The sequence below is a fragment of the Opisthorchis viverrini genome, assembly GCF_000715545.1.
Source record: "Opisthorchis viverrini unplaced genomic scaffold opera_v5_18, whole genome shotgun sequence".
In the NCBI taxonomy this organism is placed as follows: Eukaryota; Metazoa; Platyhelminthes; class Trematoda; order Opisthorchiida; family Opisthorchiidae; genus Opisthorchis; species Opisthorchis viverrini.
The window spans coordinates 1919428-1932086 of NW_008751674.1; the positions used below are offsets into that span (position 1 = coordinate 1919428).

The following is a 12659-nucleotide window of genomic DNA, read 5'->3' on the forward strand; positions in this document are numbered from 1 at the left end:
CGGTTAGTTGGGTGAACTGCATTCAGCTGCAACACCCATTCTTGCTAGTTTTAAACACCTTTTGGCTCTAGGTGCGTGGATAAAAAATACAGAATAGGAATATTTAAAACAGCTAGTAAAATAAGTTGACAGCTAATTGCCACGTTACTAATACGTCATCCAGATTTCGTATGAGCGTGAAAATACCATTTAAAGGACTTTAAGTAGACTGAATGAATTATTATGTCGTCAGAGGTGATCCCATCTCCCTTCACACAACATTTTTATGAATAAAGTATGCCCGATGGTCCTATAAATTCATTCTTATGGAGGGCGTTCTCTGCGGCATCAAAAAAAGCAGGGAGAAAGCGTCGGATCATGCGGTATCTTAGATAGCACAAACCATCGCAATAGTCAACAGATCTCGCACATTTCTGATGATCAGATGAGCTAAGCGATCGGTGGCTTATCATACCGTTCTGAAAAGTTTGAGGAAAGACGTCTATTGTGGCCCACGTCGCCCGGTTGAGGGGCTGTGTTGGGTCCAATAAAATCCGAAATTCGTGTTCCGAAAATCGAGCAGTACTGCTGTTTAGTTGGTCATCGGTTTGTTCGCTGAACTCGGCAATTTTGTCGTAAACGCTTCGTCAGCAGTGAATCGTTTGGAAGCGATGAGCAGAGTGGCGCCGCTGGTCATGGGTTGAGCAATGGTGCGCGTGTTAATATACCTGGTGCTGGCCACTGCTGATCTTTGATCATGACTGGCCGTTTGGTGCGATTAGCAGCGTGGCGCCGCTGGTTATACGTTGAGCAATGGTGCGCGTGTTAATATGCGTGGTGCTGACCACCGCTGATCTTTGATCATGACTGGTCGTTTGGTCAGGAGGTCTTTTTCGTCCTGCTCTAATTTGGTGGGTGATCACGTGGCCTTTGGTTTTGGCCCCTACAACCATTCGTCATCACGTAAGCATACATGAATCAGAACATAGAACAACGAAAAAACCGATGTTGATCAGGGGTCAGCCGCTGCTAGTTTCTAATAACAAGAAGCCTTGTTTTACGAAAGCATATTCAAGGTCTAACAGATGAATGTTATAACCTGAGAAATTCTATCACTTGTATGAGTACTATAAGACCAATGAAGAAAGGTTATATGGTCCTGCCCCCCCCCACCGACGCAAGACTGATTTAGCAACATACTACAAATGTACATGCTACAAATGCTTGGAAACTTTGCTTGATTAGCAGGAGAATCACAGTGTCTAACCCGCTATGCATTCGTTGTTACAGGTATTCGGTGCGGCTTGTGAACAGATAACGTATTGTCCACATTCATGCTCAGGTGACGATACAAATATTCCGGTAAGTTGACGCTGGACACAGGTGAATTTGTTTCGAATTTGTTTCTCTTTGTTACAATACTAACCGGTCTTCTATAGTGTCCGTGAGGGGGACCATTAGCCGCACAATGCTCTTAGTACAGGTATTCGGTGCGGCTTGTGAACAGATAACGTATTGTCCACATTCATGCTCAGGTGACGATACAAATATTCCGGTAAGTTGACGCTGGACACAGGTGAATTTGTTTCGAATTTGTTTCTCTTTGTTACAATACTAACCGGTCTTCTATAGTGTCCGTGAGGGGGAACATTAGCCGCACAATGCTCTTAGCTGCAACACCTTTGCGGGTGGAGTAAAACTTTTGACGCCAAAATATTGCACTTTGTCGTAATCTACACTTACATTTTTGCATTTTTCACTGAAGCAATCATACCCCTGGCAGAAAAAGCCTGATGGAGTACTTTCCTAGCATCGCGGATACCCCGGGATGCCCCGATGGGGCTCAAAATTATAGACTCGTACTCCGAACTCAATTGCCTGTCTCTTTCATTTAAACAGGGTACGTTGTGGCTTTCGAAATTTCAGTTCCATTGTGCGAATACTGACCACTGTCTGTGAGCGGGACAGAGTAATCGAAAGAAAATTTGAGGGACTCCTGGAATGCTTCCTCGCGTGAGACCCAAATCGCACGTCTTGTGTGCTGAGGTGGCGCAGTTGTGCTTTTGTGGGCCTTTTTTTGACCCCGTGGGAAGTGGTTTGTAATCAGCTCAAGTGTACAGAAAACAGTGATCAGTTAGACCGATTGGATTGTAACTCTATCAAACGAGTGGTGAAATAACGGTGTTGAAGCCGAAGTTCTCGGAAAGAGGAGAACATGCCACCTCATGTTTCAGTTGGCACGATTTTCAAGACATTGCAGAACATTATGAAAGTAAATAAATGCAAACAAGTGTATTTCTCAATGGGTTTCCTTTATTCGTAAAAAAAAACTTCACACAGACAGCACGGATATCAGTTCTTCAAAACTGTCTTCAGTCTGGTCTGTTTGCACATCATATCGCGTGCATAGCACATGGTTACAAAATTTGCATCTGGTTGGAGAAACAAACTATCTGAATGCCATTTATTAACGATGTTCTTCGTGAATGTGACGAAATACGAGATTTGGTGATCACGCGCCGAGACTGACAGTTTACCTAACCAGTCGGTCGTTTAACGTTTAATGTCTAAAGTATGTCTGCTTATTCGTTGTGCGGTTCCTCTGTTGCTAGACCAATGGGGAAAACCTCGAGAAAAATTTCCATGACAGTCAGATTATTTGCTCAGTCCGACTCAGTGCTGTCCAACTACCATACTTAAAACCTATACTTTTCTTGGCTCAAGCTAGCGAGACTGGACAAGTTAAGTTTAATTTACAACCAGAACTTACCAGTCGCCTGGATGCACCAAATTTAAGCAAACAGAATAATTTGTAGTGCCAAAAAGGAGAGTACTCATTGCTCAACACTAAACACCAAACTGTTGTCAACTGCCCTATCCCAAACTTGTTCCGGTTCATTACCGTTCCTTTGTACCGCCACGATAGCATTTTTAAGCCATATTCCTCAATAAACGCCATGGATTTAGGGTTAAGATGAATTTGTGTTCACTTCTTGTCTTAAAACTACATTTCAGTTGCCATTCCGTCTCAAGCCTTGAGGTTTCATGCGAAAATGTTTAAAAAAGATTGCAAAATTTGGTGTTTACCTGTTCCCATCTGCAGTCACAACAGCCGACCACGAGAAGGTACAGCAAAAATGAGTTTCAACCGCAAAACAATTGTGCACTCAGTTTGTAACCTCGGGTGGCAAATTTCAGGTTTAAAAGCGTTAAACATGAGGTGCTGAACGCGTTCTAGACAACATATCGATAGCTTACGTGAAGGATCAACCCACATCCCTGGGTAAAAAGGGAAAATGATTCAAAATTTGAAATCACAAGATTGGAGAATGCTGATTGGTTAGCAGCAGTGAATGAACCCTTCCGCTGATTACCGGGCGTTGGGGTAATTTGGGGTGAACGCAGGATACCTTTCTGGGGTTCCCTTCAAAAAATTGGTGTTCGCATTTCGTTCGCGTTCCGTTCATGGCTTCAAGACCCCATTTGCCTTGGCTTTGCCCAGCTTCACTGGTTTGCATTTTTCGGTCAGCGTGTCAGCAGAATTTCGATACACCTTCCTGTCTACCTTCATGTCAAAATAACTCTGTGGTCATGAATCACACTCTAGCTTAATTGGTCGCTTGCAAGCATGTCATTAGTGTTTTTTGTGTGCAATAAATACAACTGGATATTCCGAAAATGTCGCACTTTGGACGAGGTAGTAATTTCAATTAATATTGTACAGCAACTCATCTCGTTTTACGTTTTTGTTCCCTGACAGTTGTTTGGTATCAATTCAGGTGTTGTTCTGATGAATCTGACGGAACTTCGTCGAATAAATTGGTGGTATCAATGGCAGCAGGAAGTTTTGAAGGAGGTCACTGAGTTTGGTTACCTCCCAATTGCAGAACAGGTGAGAACTTGGTGGTTTAGCTGGTCGCATGATTCGGTGAACGTCTTTTTTATTCGACAAAATCCACTGCAACAAGGGGTACGACTCACGTTGATATTCTGGATACGTTGCCAGAATTCGGATTCAGTATTGCATGATTGGGTGAACGTCTTTTTTACCCGTGACAAAATCCACTGCAACAAGGGTTACAACTCACGTTGATATTCCGGATACGTTGCCAGAATTCGGATTCAGTATTTGCTAAAGACATCATGGTTCGCATAGACTAGAAATCAAGCTAACCGTAATATTACGACCCCTTTAGAGGGCATTGTTCTCACGGATGATATGCTGTCAACTTGGAACCATAGAATAAAAAGTATGTGGGAGGTCAGATGTAGTGCAACTATAGTTTTACTGGAACATGCGTAGCTATCGGTTTTCTGTCTACACAGCTAGTGAGCTCAGTATCACAAGCTTAGTTCATTTCAAACGCTTGTTTCAGTAAGAATAGACTTCTGTCTCACAGCAAACAGACTTGGTAGCTAGCTGTGTTGATCTTAACTAGCGAGTTGCCTTTCACCACATGACGGGCCAGAAGACAGTGACCTAATCTAAAGCAGTTGAGTGAGGCATACTGTAGACGTACTGTGGCATGTTTCAAGGCATGTCATTATGACCCCATAGATTTGCTGGACCAAACAAATTTGCACTGAACTGATATAGTAGTGACATATTCGGATCAATTGAACACATAACTAGATGCTCAGCGTTCCGAGTTTATACGTGGTGGGAGGTCTATCTCTTGACGAAACATGTGGTACAGCTAATCCACAGCTGATTTGTAGCTGCCTCTACTGCTCCCTGGAATGAAGGTTGCATATTCAGGATGTGAAACTTCTTGGCGTATCCACAGTTATTGTATACGTCATTAACAAGCCCATGAAGCTATTGATCCATGACCATCAGTGTTTTCCCGGCGGGTATAACTCAATCAGTCACAGGGTCCGACTACAGTGTTTCGCTGCTATCTAGAATTAAACACTGTCAACCTACGATCTCAAGACAGTTGTGACTTAGTGAATGAATGGTTTTGAAGACGTTAGACCTCCTGTTTACTCCGGGAGCACGGTAATATCCCGGATCACGAACGACCTTAATTTACGCAGTTCAGAGTGAACACAAAAGTGCTTCCGATCTAAAACCGGTACGCCCCTCAAAGGTCGCAGAGGAAAACAGTTCCAACCGAACAATTACAGGGGACAAGAATCCTGGTTTGCATCGAATCACATAGCTAAAAGAACTGGATGAATGAAACTGGTACTATAAATGAGATACTTAGTTTTGAGGTGATCCGAAAGCATTTATTTGCTCCTGCTGATAGGATATTCGGAAGACATGCAAGTGGACGGTTAGTAGTCCAAAGCAACTGGTTTAAGCGTCCGATAGAGATTTCAGCGGCATGCTGTTCCAAAATTTGGTGAGTAACTGTTCGAATGGAGTGTCCTTTCCAGGGAAGTGGCAGTTGTCCACCAGACTAATTCAAGTGGTTAGTGTTTTCATACTTCGTTGCCAGGTCATAGACTGACAACCACTCAACATAGGGCTGGGCGAAAAGAGCTCTCCGAGTCAGATGGTACTAAGGCATGCGGAGTACATATCCTAACCAGCGCAACCTGTTAAACGTGAGCAAATCATTGATCGGGGGAATGTCCCTTCTTCCTAGGACCATCTGGCACACCTCAGCATCACTAATCCGATCTTTCCACTACCACCACCGACCAATGCTTCGAAGACACCGACAAATTTTGTATGTTTTCTGAGCGTAGAGACCACCTTTCTAATCCACAAACCAGTGTGGATCGCACTCCCTCAGCGTAAACCCTACCCTTGACAGACAAACTGACGTCACGTCGGCTCCATAGGTGTTGGAGGTTGGCCAAAGCTTCTCGTGAGACTGACCACCTCAAGACGGCTGTATCCTACAAATGATCGATTTGCGGTGTGTGTGACTTACGACTTGAACGATGGTATATCGAAGTACTGAAAATGGGTTTTGAAAATAATCGGAAAATTTAAATTCGTTAACCAGAGCTATCTGGCGTTGGTTGACTCATAGTGTTTGAGCCCACTTCTGGGCGTATGGCTGCCTTTCACGGAAAGACGGATTGTAAAACTGAATGCCCCGTCACTTAAGTACTTTCCGCCCAATATTTGAAGTTTGTGCTAGAAATGAGCAGGTCAATTGAGGATGATGTGAATGGCTTTACTCGCATTTCTTTGATGTGATTTGTTCTTCGTCATGAGTAGACAGGGTCTTGAAATGTTTATGCGTGCCACCTCATCAAGGAGGACCTTCGGTTTCGTCCCGTGAGAACGTAGGGCTTTCCAGCTGGTGTTCCGAGTCTCTATTCCCCCCTGAAGTATGCTGGTACAAAGGTACAAACTAAAAAAACGGAGTGGAAACAGTCAGGAAAAATGCCATCCACACACTCATCAAAAGTCTATTGAAAACATTTACAAACGCTCCCCGAGAAATAATAGCTGGAATCTCTCTGGACGAGATAGAGGTGCCTAGGGATTTTCTTTTGATATCATTGCATCCATTTTTATACTCCTTACTGATATAAAAACAAGTTTCTGTAGTAGTAGGCACGCAAACTGTGAATATATACAGGATGTCTCATAATAGACGCAAAATTCAATTGGATAAATTTCAATTGGATAAGTAAAACTAGCCAATTAAAGTAAGGATAAGAAAATCTTTCATTATTAGTAGCCACATGAAGGAGGTTTTGTGTGTAGGTTTTCTGTATACGATGGATGTCAGTACGCGCATTGAAACTGTGAAACCCTATTACTCCCTTGGTGAAAGCGTCACCGCTGCACTTCGTGTTTAAAAAACCAAACATGGTCTCATCAGACATCCTTTCACCGTGTCGACCATTACACGGTTGATTGCGAAATTTGAGTCCATTGGATCTGTATTGGTTTTTCCTGGTAAAGGGAGAAAGTCTCTGAGTGATGAAGTAGCGCCCATTGCACAGAATGCCGTCGAGCAACTTCAGTCCCAGAGCATCATGGCATCTTCATCAATAACAGAGATGTCTCAGTTGACCGGCATTCCCCGCGCCAGCGTGCATCGTATTGTGAGACGCCACCTTCATCTCTAGTCGTGTAATTTCACTTTATTACAAAATATCACAAAAGAAAACAAGGAGCAACGTGTCACGTTCACTAACTGGCTGCTGGATAATGAAGAAATCATTCCAAACATTTTATAGAGCGATGAAGCGAATTTTTCTGTGGATGGCATAATCAACAGGCACAACTGCGTGATATGGTCCCGTGAAGCTCCTCACGAGTACTTCACCCATAATCTCCATTCCCCTCATCTCTGTGTGTGGATGGGATTCTCGTCAAAGTGTCTCCTGCGTCCCTTTTACTTTGGTGCTACGGTTTCCGGCGACAGTTAGCTCCATATGCTGCAGAGGCACGTTATCCCGCAACTCATGCAGCACAAGAAGTCATCGACCGTCTTTTAACAAGATAACGCTGCACCTCACTATTCAAACCGAGTGAGAACTTACCTCGGAGAGCAATTTTCCGATGGGAGAGTCATTGCTCGTGGATTTCCAAACTTTTGGCTCGCAAGGTCGCCGGATCTCACGCCTTTGTATTACTGGTTTTGAGGAACAATCTAGGCTCGCGTATATCGTGAGAATAAACCGAAGAATTTGGTGGAGTTAGGAGTAAGGATTAAAGAGGAGTGTGCACGAGTAACTCTTGAAGAAGTTAAACATGCTGTGTCCCAAATCTCATACCTCCTCCAACCTGTTATAGAAGGAATGGGCGGTTTCTTTCAACATTTTTTGTAATGCCAATTTGTTTACAGTAAACCTCCGTTACATAAAAAATTGGTGTTAAAGTTTTAACATGGGTAATATTTTTACGTTTATTATGAGACACTTTGTCAGTCGTGGAAAAAACTGACTGGCGTTGCAATTCCCTCATGTGATCTAGCAAATTTATCCAATGGGCAATCGTTTTCAAACTCTGGAAGGGAGGCCGTGGTAGATGTCTGAAAAATAACAAATGATTGTGAGAGGTGAAAGTTCTTGTAACTTTGTGAGTGTAAGCGAATCAAAATTAATGAATAGAATATTTGTCCACATTTGATTCCCGTGTCTAATTTTAGAAAGTATTGAATGAAATAATGCGACGGAATATCACGCTGTACTATCCACTGAGGTGCGAATGGAACGTCCAGCTTTTCAAAGCCGATGGAATGCAGTGTTGTCCTATACAATGGGTCGATCGGTTGCCTCATGAAACGCATTGCATAAACCCCTTGAGAAACGCCAATTCAAGAGAACCAGCGCGTTTAGTTCACTACAACATCCAAAGGAAGCCTGAAGGTTGTGGACAGTACGCACCCTCTTCCATGGATTTTCAAGCCGGATTAGCAGAAATGTCACGTGAGTAAACAGTCATAAATCGATCGACTCATTTAAGGAAGTATTTGTTGTAACTTTTACCATCTACGATCAGTTCAAATGTGAGAACAAATACTTCCTTAAATGAGTCGATCGATTTATGACTGTTTACTCACGTGACATTTCTGCTAATCCGGCTTGAAAATCCATGGAAGAGGGTGCGTACTGTCCACAACCTTCAGGCTTCCTTTGGATGTTGTAGTGAACTAAACGCGCTGGTTCTCTTGAATTGGCGTTTCTCAAGGGGTTTATGCAATGCGTTTCATGAGGCAACCGATCGACCCATTGTACTCGTGGATTTCCAAACTTTTGGCTCGCAAGGTCGCCGGATCTCACGCCTTTGTATTACTGGTTTTGAGGAACAATCTAGGCTCGCGTATATCGTGAGAATAAACCGAAGAATTTGGTGGAGTTAGGAGTAAGGATTAAAGAGGAGTATGCACGAGTAACTCTTGAAGAAGTTAAACATGCTGTGTCCCAAATCTCATACCTCCTCCAACCTGTTATAGAAGGAATGGGCGGTTTCTTTCAACATTTTTTGTAATGCCAATTTGTTTACAGTAAACCTCCGTTACATAAAAAATTGGTGTTAAAGTTTTAACATGGGTAATACTTTTACGTTTATTATGAGACACTTTGTCAGTCGTGGAAAAAACTGACTGGCGTTGCAATTCCCTCATGTGATCTAGCAAATTTATCCAATGGGCAATCGTTTTCAAACTCTGGAAGGGAGGCCGTGGTAGATGTCTGAAAAATAACAAATGATTGTGAGAGGTGAAAGTTCTTGTAACTTTGTGAGTGTAAGCGAATCAAAATTAATGAATAGAATATTTGTCCACATTTGATTCCCGTGTCTAATTTTAGAAAGTATTGAATGAAATAATGCGACGGAATATCACGCTGTACTATCCACTGAGGTGCGAATGGAACGTCCAGCTCTTCAAAGCCGATGGAATGCAGTGTTGTCCTATACAATGGGTCGATCGGTTGCCTCATGAAACGCATTGCATAAACCCCTTGAGAAACGCCAATTCAAGAGAACCAGCGCGTTTAGTTCACTACAACATCCAAAGGAAGCCTGAAGGTTGTGGACAGTACGCACCCTCTTCCATGGATTTTCAAGCCGGATTAGCAGAAATGTCACGTGAGTAAACAGTCATAAATCGATCGACTCATTTAAGGAAGTATTTGTTCTCACATTTGAACTGATCGTAGATGGTAAAAGTTACAACTCGATTAAACTCAGAGTTATTTTCATGAAGCAAACTACTCACGAGGTCACGGAAAATTCTTCGACGGCCCACGACCGGTTTCGCTCTTCTTAGGGCGCATCAGGTAGGCGCAGACCTTGAGTTTTCGTCAAACTTATGCTTGTTAGTGCTCTAGTATTGACGTAATTAAGTTGATTATCAGAAGGCAACGAGCACTAACAAACGTCTGTCACACTAAAATGTGATGATGAATACAATAGTTAGGTGCACTTGATAAAAATAGATAGAATGCGAAGAGTGAAATAAGCCAAAAAGTGACTTATCGTTTAAAGACAACTGTTGAGAGTGAAGTTCCGCACGTGGGATGTGTCTTCTCTGCAGTATAGCTGCAATTGTCCGTTGGGAATTGCGGAGCTCTGTTGACTTCCTGCCCGGTGCGAGTGAGTGTGTTTTTGGGGCCTATTTATTGCGTGCATTGTGAAGAGAGGGGTGTCCCTTCGTGTTTGATGCGTGCAAGAACATGAATACAACTTGACCTGATGTGTTGAAGTTTGGAAACCTGGCGCGTTACGCAATTGGTAGCCGAATAAACAAAAATGGATGAGAATTTGTGGTGTACAAGCTGTCGGCTGAGGTCGCAAGTGGGACAGGAGTTGTTACGTGGTTTGAGTGTCTATGATGCGTGATATGATGAGTGAACTCTACATGTTCTACTTGAGCCCATATTGGACAAATCTTGACAAATGCACTCGTTTTCACCTCAACTGGGTCTTCGATTACGCGGATACATATGTTGCAATAGGTTTTCTTGTCAGAATTTAAAATTTTGAAGGTAGGTGTTTAAATTGGTAGAACCCAATTCAAGTACGTTCCTCTTTTGCTACGTCATGATAGATATTTTTCAAAAACAGCGAATACCCACCCCTAATCGACTGTCCTAAATGGTTCCATCGTGCTTGAGATCAGACGTGCCGGTCTTCAGAGTTCCAAGGTGGAGCATAGTCGCGATCTACAAGGATACCACTCTTTGAGAATACACCAGTTCATCACTCGTACCAGATTGTGTGTGCTCTGATCCCAACAGATAGTTTGCAACCGGGGCCCCACTTTTAGATATATCGTCCGCGTAACGGAACACCCACGAAGCACTGCATGTTTGTAGAATCAATGGAAGTGCGGGTCTCACAAAACTCTGCACTTATCAAACAATTCAAAACCATTTCTCTGACAAACATAGGTGAATAGATTTCAAAATGTGCCAAGAATTCCCGGTCAACTCAACACGAATTAATATCGATCGATTCGAAATCTGCCAAGATAACTATGGCTGAGTCATTGAATATCTGTGGGTCTCCAAAAGTACACGCGGAGAAACAAGATGCCCAGAAAGTGCACAAACTTTGTCGGATCAAAAACGATAGGAGTATTGACGGGATAAATAAACTCCGGATTGGTCGTCAATGCATAAATTCAAAAATATCGATTTATCACGTGAACGACAAGTTCGTCATCAGATAGGAAATGTGGCGGGAAATTCAAATTTGGAGAAACGGTTTCGACCACAGCAAATTTTCAGGAAAAGCGGAACCTCAAGAAAAATGGGATTCTTATACCTGTTCGTTATCAGATGGATAAATGCAAACTATGGTTAGGAAGGAGAATCACTTGGACTGAATTCTGGAATGTTAGGGTGACCGTACACATTACAGAAAACAAGGTGGACTTCTAAAATTTGTCATGCGGGTCAACACACCCTCCAAAGCCACGAGGTGTGCAGTGAAAAAGGAGAAAGTTTCCTACAAGCCTTACAAAGAAATGGCTCTAAGAAGACGCAAATTGATCAGTTCGAAAATTCAAGAGTAGCCCGAGAATGGTGAAATCATGGGCTGTCGAATTTTCAGCAACCTTATGAGTAGTGCATTACGCCTATACGTGTGTTGCGATATCTCGAATATATTGCCAAGGGAAACATGAGGCAGCATGCTGCATCACATTCAGTTGATTAGAAATATCATAAAACAGAGTTTCGACTTGGTTCCGGGCGAGTCTCCCGCAAAGCCAAGTTTGTTTGGAAATGAGTGTAGTTCGTTAACTTCGTACAATTTGGTTACGAATAGAACATTCGATTGACAAAAACTCGGGGACTGCGCTACCTATTCAGCTCCAAGAAATGTGAAACCGGTTGCCGAAGAATTTTCAGCAACCTTATGAGTAGTATATTACGTTCATACAAAGGAGCTCCGTTCCGCACCAGCAGGCTTCCGAAATGAATGCATGAATGCTGAGGTAGCCTCTGATTCCACAATCATGCTTCTGAAACCGTCGAACTCTGCTGCACAATACTTCTCAGACTGAAGCACATGTCCAAAACTCAGAGAACCATTCAAGTGTCCATCGTCTAGAGTTCGCCAGGAAAGCAGCCAGTCCATACTGGATTGCTGATTGTTGAAGATAACCTGAATTCTTGGTCATTATTGCAGTGTCATTGATATGATCAGTAACGCTGATAGGGTTCATGTCTCCTTCCTAACCCCATGGACCCCGATCAACTTGGATGTCACTTCTGGTCACTGTAATGAGTTATCAAAGCTCATAGGTTCGTTTCCGTGTCACGAACTTGAAGCTGATTGCAAGCAAATGGCTGATGTAATCACCTGAGGTACGTGAAATCATTCTGTTTACAAGCATTTTCTCACCATTAAGAAGCTCCTGAAAGGAACTTGATGTGCGACCCAATCAGCATTTTTGTTAACTTTCCCATGTTTACTTTCCATCCACAGTTGAACAAATTCGACATCGATATTTTCAAGTTCATCACAAGTTTCGGACTATGCCGACCGAATGCTTTGAGATTCCTTGAATAAATATGAACTGGCGAATTTAGGGATAAATGTACTCTAGCAAGTGCCTTTCACATCTTTTTGTACCATGACGTTTTCTCCCCTTTGGACAGATCTTGTAAATTTATCTATGAATCATTTTACCCATATACTGCTCGCAATTAAAGTGCAAGTACATATGGGAAAGAAGTAAGTTGGAACCATGTGTGAAGGTTCTCGAAACCCCGGGGTAAATTAAATTCACCGTCATGATCGTTGGTGT

At 42.7% G+C, this 12659-nt stretch overlaps 1 protein-coding gene across 1 annotated transcript in view; it reads left to right on the forward strand.

Annotated features, from left to right (window-relative positions):
* Nucleotides 1–12417, forward strand: part of T265_12829 (hypothetical protein) — a gene marked incomplete at both ends in the record, with an annotated part of 31295 nt that extends 18878 nt beyond the window's left edge. The window contains 3 exons of the mRNA XM_009165790.1: nt 1270–1341; nt 9211–9490; nt 12338–12417. Of these exons, the coding sequence (XP_009164054.1) occupies nt 1270–1341; nt 9211–9490; nt 12338–12417 (432 nt within the window). The remainder of the gene's footprint in view (nt 1–1269; nt 1342–9210; nt 9491–12337) is intronic.
* Between the last annotated feature and the right edge of the window lie 242 nt (nt 12418–12659).